Here is a 14,465-nt window from a genome sequence, read left to right as displayed (position 1 = left end):
ATTCATGTTAATACAACATATGTTCTTGTTCTTAAAATTTGCTAATGTCTGAAACTGAATGACAGCTGGAAAAAATATTCGCTGTGGATTGACAAAGAACATTTATGAGATACAGCTTTGTTTTAACAACAGCTAGTTACATCTGTGACTCATAATTAGCAACAGGAGTCTGCAGGCTGTGCAGATTGCTTTTGCTTGATATAACTATTCTGTGTAAAATACTTCATTACAAAACATTTCGTCCTCCACACACTCCACTAATGCATCATCAAGGGGAGTGGTAATTTGGATTGTTCTCACAGTGCAATTTCATAACTACAAAAATGGAGCAATAGAATCTCAGATTTCAACTCTGAATTGCTGCGTGGATGGCTGTAAAATTTAAAGAGCACTCATGTTAAGGACTGAGTAGCTAAAAGCTTTAAAAACTTGGATATCAAAGCTAAAAACTAGGCCTGCTGATGTCTGAAGTCCAACTCCACCCTCAGTGCACTGAAGGGGAGAATCTAGCTTTCTCTCTACCCTCTACGTTGTGGCAGAGGAGTCAGTAGTCTTTTGTAAGGTCAATCAGATATCTTACAAACTGGAATCCTTTTTGCGTGCTAGGAAGAAGCCTATTTTTTGTCTAGAGAAGTAGTTTCCTTCCTTTACTATCTGGCTGCTGCTTACAAGAGTTTTGGTGAACTCTATTCTGTTTGTTTGGATAACCTATCTAATAGGTAGTGTCATAGATTTAATCTAGTCTAATCAGAATCTGTTCCCCAGAATTAGAATATGTTCTCCCGCTGGTTTTGGATGCCTTTACCTGTCCGTCTGCTCAGGACCTTTCTTGCAGCTGTTTGTAGTTGTGAGCCCCAAGGAACCTTAAATGTCAGTGATCAGAAGATAGGAATTGCTAGCTAGATTTCTCTATGCAGTGTCAGAGCAAAGCTGCCATAAATGTTGATAATTCCGTTGCTGCTTGAAAATTCTAACTGTCAGTAATGAAGCTGACAAGTCTCTGGTTTTTGTGCTACTGCAGCTTTGGGGAAGGTAAGCAAAAAACTCTCAAACAGGCTTGTTTTGAAGAATGAAGATGACCTCTGTTACCTGGTTATGTTCATTCTCAATCTAACTTGAAAGTCTTCAGAAATTGATAGTTTAGATTGAGGGGGGCAAATGAAGTTACTGAGTCCTGGCTTATTTGTTTTGTATACCATTAAATCTGATCACAACATGGGATTTTTTCTAGTTGTGTAACCGTCAGTCACCCACCAAAATAAATCTAACCAGCTGTACTAAACTATTGTCCACACCAAAGACTAACAGTTAAAATCATGGGTAGTGATTTGATTGCTTATGCTGTGTTTTATGTTTCAAGGACATACAGTTATACCAGCAAGCCAAATATTTCTTTCAACAATGTATTAATGTAAATAGTCTATGACTAGTAAAATAACTATCTGTTGAAAAGCTATTGTAATTTGAAATATGAGTTTCAGTAAAATGAACTCATCATTCAAATACCTGGGGTTTCTGTTGGTTTAGTCTGATGTGGCTTTGTTTTAACTTATCTCATCTCACAGATCACTTGCCCAGCTACAGCGACTAGAAGAACTTGATTTAGGAAACAATGAACTTTATCACTTGGTAAGAGAACATGCCACTTAATGTGTATTGGTCTTGTTTCATAGATGTTTTAACCTAAGTAGATCATAAGATGGTCAAAGTTGAAGAAAGAAGAATGTTTGAAGTGTCTTTTATATGTACAGGTAAACGTTGGCATAAGTTGCTGTTGGTCTGTTGCCCATATCTACCTAGTCTTGTTGAGTACAATATTGAATTACCTGAGAAATTTCTGTAGCTGTTCTCTAGAACAGAGATCCACAGGTGGTCATCTACTTTTTTTTTTTCAAAAAAAAAAAAAAAAAAAGGGCGGGGGGGGGGGGGGGGGACAGGTTGCAGAGCACAAACTTTGTCCGCACTAGCTGTTTAAGTTAATACATGAACTTTTGTAGAAAACTGGAAGGGCTGAGCACAGGTATGTGCTCTGCTATTTCCAGAGGTGAGGGAAATCTTCTGGGAACAGTGTGAGGTGGAGTGTTGAGGGCTTCAGTGTCTCAGGTTGTGGCAGATGGATCTGCCAGAAGACACCTGCTGTCTCCCTTAAGTTAGTTCAGTTCAGTGTTGTATTTGCAGTAGTTGAGAGTGTGCATGCAATTTCTTACTGCCTGTCAACTGATGTATGGTAACTTATTAAGCTACAGTAATTAATTTGTGTGATGGAGTTTACAGCTTATAGCCACCCTGCTGCATTAATTGTGGTACTTTTTTGAGTAGTGCTGAGAATAAGGAATTGGTTTCCTTGGACTATAATTATGGGATGGCTGTTTGGTTTTCACTTGTAGCTCCTATGTTATCTAATATTGTTACTTTTTATGTTGTAGCCAGAAACAATTGGTGCACTTTTCAATCTTAAAGACCTCTGGTTGGATGGAAACCAATTAGCCGAAATACCTCAGGTAAAGATGAGCTATAATAATACTGTTTTGAAAATGCTTTTAAAAGAAAACCCTTTCCTTCATACTGAAAGGGAGACAGACAATTTAATACTCTTTTAATTACTTTCCCTGATGTAGGTTTTGAATGTTTAATAATTTTTGCTTAATAAGTAACTCTATAGGGGATTGTAAATATTACTATGTGTTGTCAAGCATCTTTTAAAATTTTTGACAAAGGAATTGTTTGGTAGTAGACAAATTATTCAGTTCATGGGATGAAATATCCTGTTTTATAATCCTGGTCCGATGATCAGGGAACCTCTAATTTCTATCTAAGCTGCAGTTTTGACAGTGTTGAGGATGAATTGTTGTTGTATTCTATTCAAAAACAGTTTTTGAGATAAGTACTATGATAGAACTCTTTTCATAGATATAAATTTTGATCTATGCAGGCAAATACTCTCATCTAACAAAAGTCGTAAGATGAGAGGCCTTATCATTTGAAGCCTACCCCACTCTAAATTCTGTTTCGTCAGAACATCACTGAAGTGTAGGAGGGCTTTCCCATTTTTCCTTTAAAGTCAGATCAAAACCTGTTTTCCCCTTCCTTGTGCAGTCTGCTGTTATTTGCCATATTGAACCCACTGTCAACACTGACTTGGAAACTGGTTACAATTTAGCAGGCTTTGACTTTGTTGTTGTTGGCTAGGGCTAATAATTTTTCAAGTAGATGTAGTTAAACCCTGATAATCGTTCATAGAAGGTCAAATATGACTTTAGTGGTTGTTTTTATTGAAGCTGGCCATAATTATGGATTTTTCTTTAACATATAGGTTAAAGATTTTTCTTTATGGTGTATGTGTTTAATGAAAGATCTTCTTGAGAGGGAAGCATTTCCTAAGTAAAAGGACTTGTCTTGTGAGTTTGGATTCAGGTGTCACTATATGAAAATTCTGTGTATTTTAAAAATAAGGGATAGCCTCATTTTCTCCACAGCCATTCTATCCTGAAGATGGTTTGGATATCTAAAATATGAGGTATTGTAGAAGGTGTATAAAGATGTATGTGTACCCAGGGAACAGGAGGGTGCTCTGATGGCTAATAGGCAGAAAGGTTTCTCAGTCTAACAGGCAGATTACCACTGTGGAAAAGCAAGTAATATTGGTACTTGTAAAGATGGCAGTTTAACTTGGCAATTCTAATATGCTTGCTAGACTAGCACTCCTTATTCCTATTTCTACTTTTGTTGCAGCTGGGAGATACGAAGATAAGAAATCCTTAGATGTTGTGATGTGTTGCTGTATCAGCCAGGAGAAACTAATCCTAAATTGCCTTGGGTTAGCTGGGAGGGGCAGACTTTAATTATGTGGAGGTTGATAATCTGTACTTCTGAAAAACAGCTTTGCAGTCTTCACTTGAGGAAAACTCCAGTTTTGGCAGGTGCTTGCCTGAATGTGCTTCGTGTACCTTGTCTGACTACTGAAGCAGAGTCTGAGTATTTAGAATAAGAAGTTACAATTGAGTCACTTGACATATCATGTAAAATGGAATTGCTTACTTTTTCAGAGTTTAGAGGTCACATAAAGGATTCTCTTCTTTATGGAATTTCACTGTGATAAAGCATGTTTCAAGCTGCTTTGTTACATGTTTAGGTATGACTTATATTTTGTCTTGTATTGCAGGAAGTAGGACACCTGAAAAACCTGCTTTGTCTGGATGTTTCTGAAAACAAATTGGAATGCCTTCCTGAAGAAATTAGTGGTCTGACATCTTTAACAGACTTGCTTGTTTCTCAGAATTTACTTCAGGTCTTACCTGATGGCATTGGTAAGTATAAAGGTGAATATTATCACACAGAGCCATTTAATCACTTATAAATTGAAGTTGTTTTGATGTCTTCTCCTCTTGTGTAAGAGATGAGCTCATCTCAGCTTTTTTTCTTAGTTTGAAATACATAGCTCTATTAATTTTGCATTTTAATTGTTTGTATAATGACTACCTCTTAATCCTGTTTTAGGCCTGTACTTGATATCTACACAAACAAAATGCAAGTTAGTATGTCGCTACTGTGTCCAAGCCATTGTCATAACTTTTTAACGTTATAAAATTCTGACCTGTAACACGCTATAGGTCATGTTTGATAAAACTGATTGACAGAACCACTACAACAAAAGGCATCCTTTTTAGTGGAGAAATGTAATTACCTGAACAATATGATTAATCCTGTACTGAACTTGATGGAAAGCTGTTCCATCTTCATTATATAGCTCTTCACCCATGAGGTACCAAGCTCCAACCTTTCTGTATCTGACCCCTTAAAGCAGGTTTAATAATTGAGTAATGTTTTGTGAACTGTGATTAGTGTGCCTTTATACGGCCGGTATTTTTACCTATGCAATAGTTATGAAGAGGAGTCAAGGGAGTGTTACTTCTGTGCAACTCAGCAGCTGTTTTTCCCACTGCATACTGCAAGGGTATGCCTTCTACTTGCCAGGATTTTTCTCAAAAATAAAGATGTGGGGGAAGGAGGATCTCTAAATGTGGCTTACCTGGGAAAGTAGAAAAATGTTGTACAGAATGGATGTTCTCTCCCACCACATATGCCTTGTGAGCCTATGGAAAGGTAAATAATTTTTGAGAAATTAAATCAGGGATATTCAGGTGAATGCTTGTCTAATCGCTGAATAGTGTGTGTTTGGTAAAGAGTTCTAGCAGTCCTTTCTGCTGATGTGAGCTGGCCAGTACAGTTTTGTAGGTGCAAAATGTACCTCGTGAAAGGATACAGACCACACAACTTATGGGAGGAGTTCGTCTTGTTCCTGAGAATCCTGTTAAATGAAGGTCCATTGTTGAAGGTGACTGCAAAAGCCTAGGCCACTTCAGGCCAGGTCTAATTTTCACATGTATTTTTTAATATTTTTTTGGATGTAGTTTTGTTTTAGATGGACTTGCTGAGCCTCAATTTTTGGCCATTGCTGTCTTGCCTGCTACTGCAGAAGAGAGTTTGACTTTGTCATCTCTGCCTCTTTCCTTCAAGATGTTGCAGGCTGCTCCTAGTTGCCTCCTTAACTACCTCTGTGCCAGAATAAACAAGCCTCAGCTCACAGGTGCCCCTGGCCATCTTGGTAGCCTTGTACTGGATCCCCAGCAGCTCTTTGAACTGTGTCGGGGGGGGGGGAGGGGTGGGGGCGGGACACAGACCAAGCATGATATTGGAGGTTGGGCCTCATCCATGCTGAGTATATAGGATATAACATTTTCATCTGCTGGCCAAAACACTCCTCAGGCAGCCTAGCAGGCAGTTTATTTGTTGTGACAGCTCACTGTTGGTTCATCTCCAGCCTGGCCCCCACCATAACCTCTTTTTCTGCAGAGCTGTTGCATAGCCAATGACTTCCCAGCCTGTACAGACATTTTTTTTTTCTGCCCGGGTGTAGAGATTTGTGGTTCTCATTGCTGAACTTCATTTGGCTTCTGATTAGTTTGCTGTCTTTCAGTGTATCAGGGTGTTTCCTCATGGCTTAGCATCATCAGCAAATTTGATCTGCCCACATATTGCAGCTGTTCTGGACAGCCTGCTGGTGGACAGGGAGGAAACTTTTTGTCCTTAACCACTGGTGATGTCTCTTCAGTTCTCTGACTTGGATTTTGCTTGGATCAAATTTATTTTGCATTGGTCAGTAAAGATCTTTCTGGCTTAAAGAAGCAGAACAAGGTGGATTTTCTGCTCTGAGAAGTATTTTGGTCTTCCTGAGGAGAAAATCTTTGAAGACGTTTGGTGTCTATTACAAAAAGTAGATTTGAGCTTCATGCCTGACTAACTAGGCAATCTATTAGGGCAAGGACACCTTGATCCTGTCTGGATTTGGCTGTTGTTTCAATGTAAACTTTCCTTACTATGTTTGAGCTGGCATAGGTGATCTTCTGAACCCTCCTTTACTTATAAATATTGTATAAAGAAAAGATTTCCTTCTTGTTGGGTTTTCTATGTGTGTATAGGCCTTTGGGCAGGTATGTAGCTTTTAGTCTCTTGATTTTTACATGTGGCTCCGTTCATATTGCATTTTAGTACAATTTAACTGAAATATTGAATATGATACTAATATTGAATATGAATTCAGTAGCCTGATAAACTTGCAAAGCGTAGTGCAAGCAGCAACAAAAGCAGTGTTTGATTTCTTTTTACTTGGAAAACATAAAAAAAGATTTTCTTATACTAGAGAATTTCTAAAATTTCTTTAGCACAAAGATTTTCTTTAACTAAAAGCAGATATTTGAGAATACTGTAGAAGCCAATTGAGTATGTTCTTTCTGTGTAGGAAAATTGAAGAGACTGTCCATCTTGAAGGTTGATCAGAACAGACTTACTCAGCTAACAGACGCAATTGGAGACTGTGAAAGCCTTACTGAATTAGTTCTAACAGAAAACCAGCTGCTGGTAAGTATGGTCCTCACTCCTCCAATGGCTGGGGGTAGTTAGACCTATAGCTAAGTGCTGGTTCACTTAGCTTGTAAGGCTACTCATTGTTGCTACAAGGCAGTAAGTTTCCTTTGACTGCACCTTATTTCTGATTGTTAAATGACTGCTGAAGATTGAATTAGGTGTAGTGATAATCTTCCCTTTCGAAGGCTTAAGCAATTACATATTCACTTTTGAATTTTTCATGATTGGTAAGGAAACTGGAGAGCCTGGAGTGCAGGTATCATTCACTTCATTGCCTTTTTAATGTGGAGTTTGTGTGGCATTTTGTTGTTGCCAGTTCCTGCTGTGTATTACCTTGATCAGGCTTGTTGGAACTGGGTAGAAGGCCCATCAGCTCCAGAGCTGCTGCTGTACTGTCCCTTGCTCTGCTGATCTTCTTTAGACGGCATTTAATATGACATCTGTTCAGTTAAAATAAAATTTGAAATTTATTCCTCGTAGGCATTTCCTCCTATTATTTTAAAACTGTTTTCACATGACACTGACACTTGAAATGGAGAGTATATATAAAAATTTAGCTTTGAGCATTTAGCTTCAGTTAGGCTGGCACTTAGTTAAGCCTGTTGCCTGTTTGAAAGCCTGTTAGAAGGATACATCTCCAGACATCAATTCGTATCACCTAAATTAGAAGCTTGTCTCTCTCAATTAACTGTTTAGGGAGCCTCAAGTTAGATAGCATGGACGTTTTGCATACATGTTTCTCATAACAGCTGTTTTGCATCTATGATCTCAATGCAGAGAACTCATGAATGAATTTATTAGAATTTAAAATCTATGTGCATTTTTCTGCAAAACCTTGGAATTCCCTTTGAAGGCATGGTGATAACCAAAGATTGCTAAATTCCAGTTTCAAAACTGGATCAGTATCTTAATTTGTTTTTAAAGTGAGATAAGTCTGGTCCTGACTCTGTGAATTTGCAGTACTAATTTGTCTGTTGCTGTGTTTTGATTGGTATAGACATTGCCGAAGAGCATTGGCAAACTAAAGAAACTGAACAACTTAAATGCCGATAGAAACAAATTAACTTCTTTGCCCAAAGAGGTAAGTCTTTTGCAGTTAACTGTTATGTGATTGTACAAACACAAAATTCTGATTTCAGATGTCTGCAAGACAGAGCAGGGAGCTTTGCTCTACTAGTATTCCTCTGAAAGAGATCACAACTGGAAACTTGTCTGCTTGATCTGAACAGCAGTTGTGGTGGTCTGGTAGCTTGGAAGTGCCAAATGGCTTTGAGCAAGGAGGTCTAAATATAATTTGCTTATAACTAGTGATTTCTGGTATGGATGTCAGGTCCAGCACTATTTGAAGACTAGAAGTTCTGTTTGCGTGAATGCGTATAAACATGGATATGCCTCTTTTGTAGGTAACACAGAAATATAACAAGGAGTAGGGCTGAAATGCAGGTTTCAGATGCTGGAAAATGATTTAACACTAATTTGACAGTCGTCTTTGTTTTGGAAATACTAGACTACTTTTAAACATGAGGACTTAAAGTGACCAAAATCACTCATATTTCAAGTCTTACAGCTTTGATCACTGGAACTTCTTGTCCATCCTAGCAGTATATGGACTGAAATAAGGCTAGAATTTATGATGTAAAATTAAATATGATGATGGTTGTAAGTACAGTTCAGCAATAAATTCTGGAAATAGATTGGTTTGGTATTGAGAAGAGGAAGTAATATACTGTCACAGAGGCATCAGAGAGTTACTTCTGTTTGTAATACTACTTCTCTATAACTCCACCACCAGAGAGGTGGTGGAGTCTCCTTCTGTGGAGATCTTCAAGGCCTGCCTGGATGCAACCCTATCTACCATGCTGTAGGCGACCCTGCTGAGCAGGGGGGTTGGACTAGATCTCCGGAGGTCCCTTCCAACCTTACCGATCCTATGATTCTATGATTTTATCCAGGTAATTCTTCCTTTTAATTATCCTATCTGTAGCTAACCTGTGACTCCTAGGTAGTAGCTTTTGTATACCATATTGTCATTTCTGAAATTTCAGGAGCAAAAGGGGTTGTCAGGTGGCAGCGAGTGGATGAGAATTGAGAAGAAGTATCAAAGCTAACTAGTTAGTATCAAGGCTAACTAGTTAGCACACACTTCCCCTTCAACCTTCCTGCTTGTGGAGCTATGACAGCTTGAGGAAGAAGCAAAGTGGCTGAGAACCAGGAGATGGGGAGAACCTGGAGAGGGGAAAGAGGGGGGGCAAAAGGATAGGAAAAGAAAGGCCTCTGGAGAGGAGGGATTTGGAGGGGGAAGAGGATGCTGCTGTGGCACTCTGAGCTGTTACATATAATGACCAAACAGCAAACTCTCTGGCAGGACAGTTTGTTCTCCACAGAGGTGCTGCTGGTTCTGAACAGAAAATTGCTGAGGGCAGACCCTAACTGCCTGTATAAATGCTAGCAAGAGATAGGATCCTATTGAATGGGTGTTATGACAGTTTTGATCTTGTGCTCTTTTAGCAGAAATCTTTCCATGTCTTTATGAAGAACTTAGAATACACATGAAATATGTTAAATTATAATACTTGAGCCTGTATAATTTTGTACTTAGTCCACCTTTAAACAAAACTACTCTGAGTATGTTACAGCATGTGATGTTTTTACTGATACACCGTATTTCCAGATTCACCATTCATAGTTTATGTAGTGCTCTTATGAGGTACTTACTCTTAATTAGTGATATCCATGGTACCAGAAAGGGGGAAATCTCCCAAATAATTTTTGTGTATGTGAGGCAGGTTGAGGAAAACTGGAATGCCCTCACTGTCAAACATCACAGAGAAAACAGTGTATTGTCAGTTTGTGTAAATAGAGTAGCTTACTAGCCCCTGTGGGAGAGCTCGTAAGAGATGTAAACTGGCTGCCCTTCAGGGGACTTGGAGATGGTGCATGAAGCCTTTCGCAATGGGGAAGGTGCATGAGAGAGCAGTGTGGCTTGGAAGGAGCTGGGACAAGGGTGGGAGGAGGAGGCTTGGATTCAGAGGGAAGTAAAGTGACATTAATATGAAGTGTGTGTGAGTGTCTCTTTGCAGGAATAATAGAATCAAGGGCTTGGTACAGAACAAAAAAAGTATTGATGCTGAAGAAGTAGTCAGGGACCTGAGACCAAGAGTTGGTGGCTGGAGGGGGGGGGAAGCACTGCCCAGTCAGTGAGGGAGCCAGGGGTGTCGAAGGGTGAAGTGAAGAACAAAAATGTGGGTAGAGGATAGATGAGTGCATGTAGGACTTTTGGCATGTGATACAGAAGGGATGGACAGCCTTGCATAAGGAGGGGGATAAAGCAAGGGATGAGTGTGTGTTTGGGGAATGGAAATGATGAGGAAATGGAATATGATGTCTGAAATGAAGTGAGCTGAAGGGTTGTAGAAAGTCTGTGAAACAAAGATGAGTGTGTGGGTCACAGGGAGTGTGACAGAGAAACAGAAATATGAAGACCTCCTTGGTATCTACTACTATAAAATAGACTTTTTTCTCCTGTAAAGGTCTCCACACTTGTGTATCTTTCTTATTAAAGCAAACACTTTGAAATTGCATTTAACATAAGATTTCCCAAATGGTTCATTAAAATATATTTTTTTGCTCTGTGGAATTTGTTTTGCAATAATATATTTTTCCCTCAAAGTCTTAATATTGCCTTCTAAAAATGCAGAAATGCTAGTTTTGAATATAGAGAGAAATCTACAGTTCTCTGCTCATGTTTTGTCTATTTCTGGCACTGCATTTTCTTTGTGTAGCATTTTTCTTCAGAAGTGCAGATAATGGCAAAGGTACCAAGGATCAGTTTCCCTTTGGATAGCAGGGAGGAAGAATTTGGTGTCTTGGTGAAATATTCTATTTCCACTTTCCTTCTTGTTTGACTTTGGAAAAACGGCAACAACAAAAAAATTGGTAGAAGAAAAACTGAAACATCACTCTTTTTCTGATTGTTGGGAGGTTCTGCTTGGTGTGAGAAAGCATTCCATCTTTAGCATTTATTTTCATCTCAAGCTGACTAATTAATATTTAAAGTCAGTCACGAGCTTCTGGCAACAGTTATTTTCAACACCACTGCCTGCTGTGTGTTGCTCAAGATACCTCTTGAAATAGCATGGGGAGGATTGGGGTCTCAGACACGGCAATCAGTATTAGCCGCTGTTCACAGAAGGAGATCAAAGAGGCGGAAAAAGTGTGTGCACTGCCAATATTCTTGCTTGATATTTTCCTTCCTCTCTCCTTCTTCCTACTTTCTCTCCTCCTTTCCCTGTCAAGCAGAACTGCAGGAAGAGCTATGTGATTGTGACCTTCATCCATAAGAAGGGATATGGGCTAAGCGTTTACTTCCTTCTCTACCTCAGGATTTTTGTTGGATGGGAAAAAGATGTAGAGTCTAGCAACATGATGTATAGGAAAAGTGGTACTCTATCCTAAAGAAAAGAATTTACCTGCTTGTGTATCCGTCTCTCCTTCCAGGCTGCTGCTTGCAACACAGAGACCTCTTATAGATGTAATGGCAGAAACTATCTGTCTGTTCTAATATAGCCTGGTGAGATAACTTATGAGTTCTAGCTTTCTGGCTTTTTTTGTTTAGTTGTTGGGTTTTTTGGTTAGGTTTTTTTGTTGTTGGTTTACTAGGATTGGATTTGGGGTCAGCCTGTCAAACCATTACATTACATTACCAGGTGGTTTCTTTGCAGACCTGTAAAACCAGTCTCTACCTTCTGCTGTAAAATTTCTTGGCATTATTGAAGAACTTGAATGCAATACCTCTCAGAGTTTCCTAGTTCAAATGTTCTTCTGTATCTGGTTTCGGTATATAAGGTAAATCTGAAACAGCTGAGTGTCTGACATAGACTTGAGTCACTGGCAGGTTTCTTCTTCAGTATCTCATCTTAGAGTTTGATCCCTCTCTAAATGAAGTGACTGGCGAAACAGATTTCAGCAAGAACCGAGTATGTCTAAACCTGTTCAGAGTTGCAAATATTTTCCCTTTAAACTTGAAAGACCTGCCTGGTGACTTTTAGTATTGAAATCCTACTCTGGCACTGGAGCTCTGGTGAAACTAGTGTGTTGATTTTGGCACTCATATAAATAACCTCCTTAGAATGTTTTCCGGTTCATGTGCTTTTGTTAATGAGTCTCTACAACTTGCAGAGATCTGGTAGTATGTCCTTCCTGGCTCTGATGTGTATTGTGCCTGAGAATATTACTACAGTAGGTGAAACTGTAGGTTTGTTCAGGCAATAACTGTGCTTTTTAACTATGTTTGTAAGACAAGCTTAGACCGCTGTTATTTCCTGTTATTTCTGGCTTTAACTTCCTGTGTCCTGTCCCTTCCCTCATTTGTGTAAAAGTGTGTCTTGGAGGAGAGAGGGAGAAAAAAAAGTAAGAAAAAGATGCAGAAAAACTTGTTTTGAGTCAGGTAGAAGAAAAGCTGTGTTGCTGTGCTCCTTCCTTGCTATTCAGTAGAGGTAAAGGGATATTGAAGAGAATTGATAGAAACTAGCCCATTTAAAATTTAGTTAATTAGGCAGTTTCTTCCATCTCTAAATATATTCTGTCCTTTCAGTTAAAGGATTAAATGCTTATTATCTAGGGCCAAGGAAAATTCTGACTTTATTTGCTCTGAATTCAAACAGAATCTTGGTTATGACACCCTGAAAAAGGTTTCACAGTGAAATAGGAACCGTGTTTAAATTCCCTATTTATTTATCGGAGTTGTATAAGCCTATTAAGAGTTCTTGATACTGACAGCTGTACTGAAACTTAAATAAGAGATGTCACTAGTTCTTCAATTGAACTAGTCACATACTAAAATAATTATTGTTAATATTTGTCACAATTTCCTATTTTTTGCATAGCTTATACATGTGTGAAAGATGCTAACAATTATAGGCTAGTAGAACTGGTTATCAGCTTTTTTGCAGTTAACAGATTGAGATCAAAAAGTGTTATTCAACTAAAGTAACTTAAAGGTTGTTTAATTTTCCTACCTTTTAATTTGTGTTTTGGCTTTGGAGTAGTAATAACATGAACAGATGTCACAGTGTATCAGGGAAATCCAGTCAGTGATTTTGATGGTGTTTACTGTAAGTGATAGTTGGCCTCGAGAGGGAGTGAAAATGAGACTTCAGGAGGGATTTGATGGGAAGATGGGGATGAATCTGTACACTCTTCTTGAGTTAATCTACAGAGAGCTGCAGGTGGTATCAACAGCAGGAAAAAAAAAAAAAAACAAATGGCCACTACAAAGCTATCATAACAGAAGAGAAATGCAGTAAAGGTCAGTTGATCAAAAATGCGAAATTGATGCAGGCCTCAAAATTAGAGGAGTCATCAGAAACATCAACAGAGAAGTGGTATGATAAGACTGACAATTCTGGAAGACTGTTTAAGATGGAATGTCAGTGGCTGTGTGGATGTCCAGAAAGTGGAAGGCTGAAGTAGTGGACACTGGTCATGATGAGAACATAGAGGGGAGTTTTAGCAGCCGAGTTGGCATGGTCTCTCTGCGTATCCACGTCTTGCTGTTTTTTCAGAACAAGGAAGCTGTTAGGAAGACGAGTCTCAGACTGAGACCGAAGAACAAAGAGACTCCGTAAGACTTTTGTGTGAAACCTAGAGGAATCTTGATGATGCTTCTACTCTGATGCGAGTCCACCTACAAATAAGCAGTTTTGTTCAGAAGTTACAGCTGTAGAATTGCTGGTCTCAAAATTAATAGTTCATAGTAGTTGTTTTTCTCCTTGGATTCATTCTGTCTGACTAATGGCTTTTGTTTAATCTGGGCAGGCTTTGGGGGGATGGCGACATTGGTGAATGAGGGTGAATAACTTAAGTTAAAAGTTGCTAAAATAAAATAAATCTTGGAAGTGCTGTGTGTGACTTAGCCATGCACAACTCATTTTGGATTGACATGTCTAGTTTGTTAAAGAAGAATGTGAGGACTTTAAGCCTCAAGTCTTTGGAACAATTATTCATGTGCCTAGAACTAAGCACATGCTTGTCCCATTAGTTGAAGTCTGTGCTTAAAATGAACTGTGTGCTTAACTGTTAAATGGGCTTGCGGTCTAAAATGTGTACTTGGTGCATATGTGATGGTTTGGCAAAGTCTGTTGTAAGCATGTGATCAAACCCAGGGAAAGCATGAGCAGAGCGCCTGGCTCTATGTCGGTTAATGGTTCTCAGCCAAACCAACGGAGTTCTGCTGTTGTATTACTTCATAGTTGGTTGCAATGAGATTTTTCTTTCAGCATGCCATTTAGTGTGTGCACTTTGCCTCAATGGTACCCCTTTGTGCTTAGGTTTTTTTCAGATGTTGGACCCAATGTCTGTGTTTAGTGCTAGATGGGTGCAGTCTTTTTTGAAATTATTTTATTTTTGAACTGCCAGCTTATTCCTTTTTCTGTGATATCTCACCTGATGCTAACTGCTTGGTAGATGCTGCCTGCATTTTATAAAAACAATTTTATAAAAAGATTGTAGTATCTTGTCTCATATCTCCCCCCACTTCCTTC

General features: G+C 38.9%; 1 protein-coding gene across 1 annotated transcript in view; it reads left to right on the top strand.

Annotated features, from left to right (window-relative positions):
* LRRC1 (leucine rich repeat containing 1) overlaps positions 1-14,465 on the top strand; it is a 75,146-nt gene that overhangs the window by 51,388 nt on the left and 9,293 nt on the right. Inside the window, exons 6-10 of the mRNA XM_062571110.1 lie at positions 1,566-1,629; positions 2,427-2,501; positions 4,163-4,307; positions 6,800-6,918; positions 7,922-8,005. Of these exons, the coding sequence (XP_062427094.1) occupies positions 1,566-1,629; positions 2,427-2,501; positions 4,163-4,307; positions 6,800-6,918; positions 7,922-8,005 (487 nt within the window). The remainder of the gene's footprint in view (positions 1-1,565; positions 1,630-2,426; positions 2,502-4,162; positions 4,308-6,799; positions 6,919-7,921; positions 8,006-14,465) is intronic.

The sequence above is a fragment of the Rhea pennata genome, chromosome 3 (assembly GCF_028389875.1).
Source record: "Rhea pennata isolate bPtePen1 chromosome 3, bPtePen1.pri, whole genome shotgun sequence".
NCBI lineage: Eukaryota > Metazoa > Chordata > Aves > Rheiformes > Rheidae > Rhea > Rhea pennata.
The sequence above is the reverse complement of the archived record's forward strand: the minus strand, read 5'-3'. Positions and strand labels throughout refer to the sequence as shown.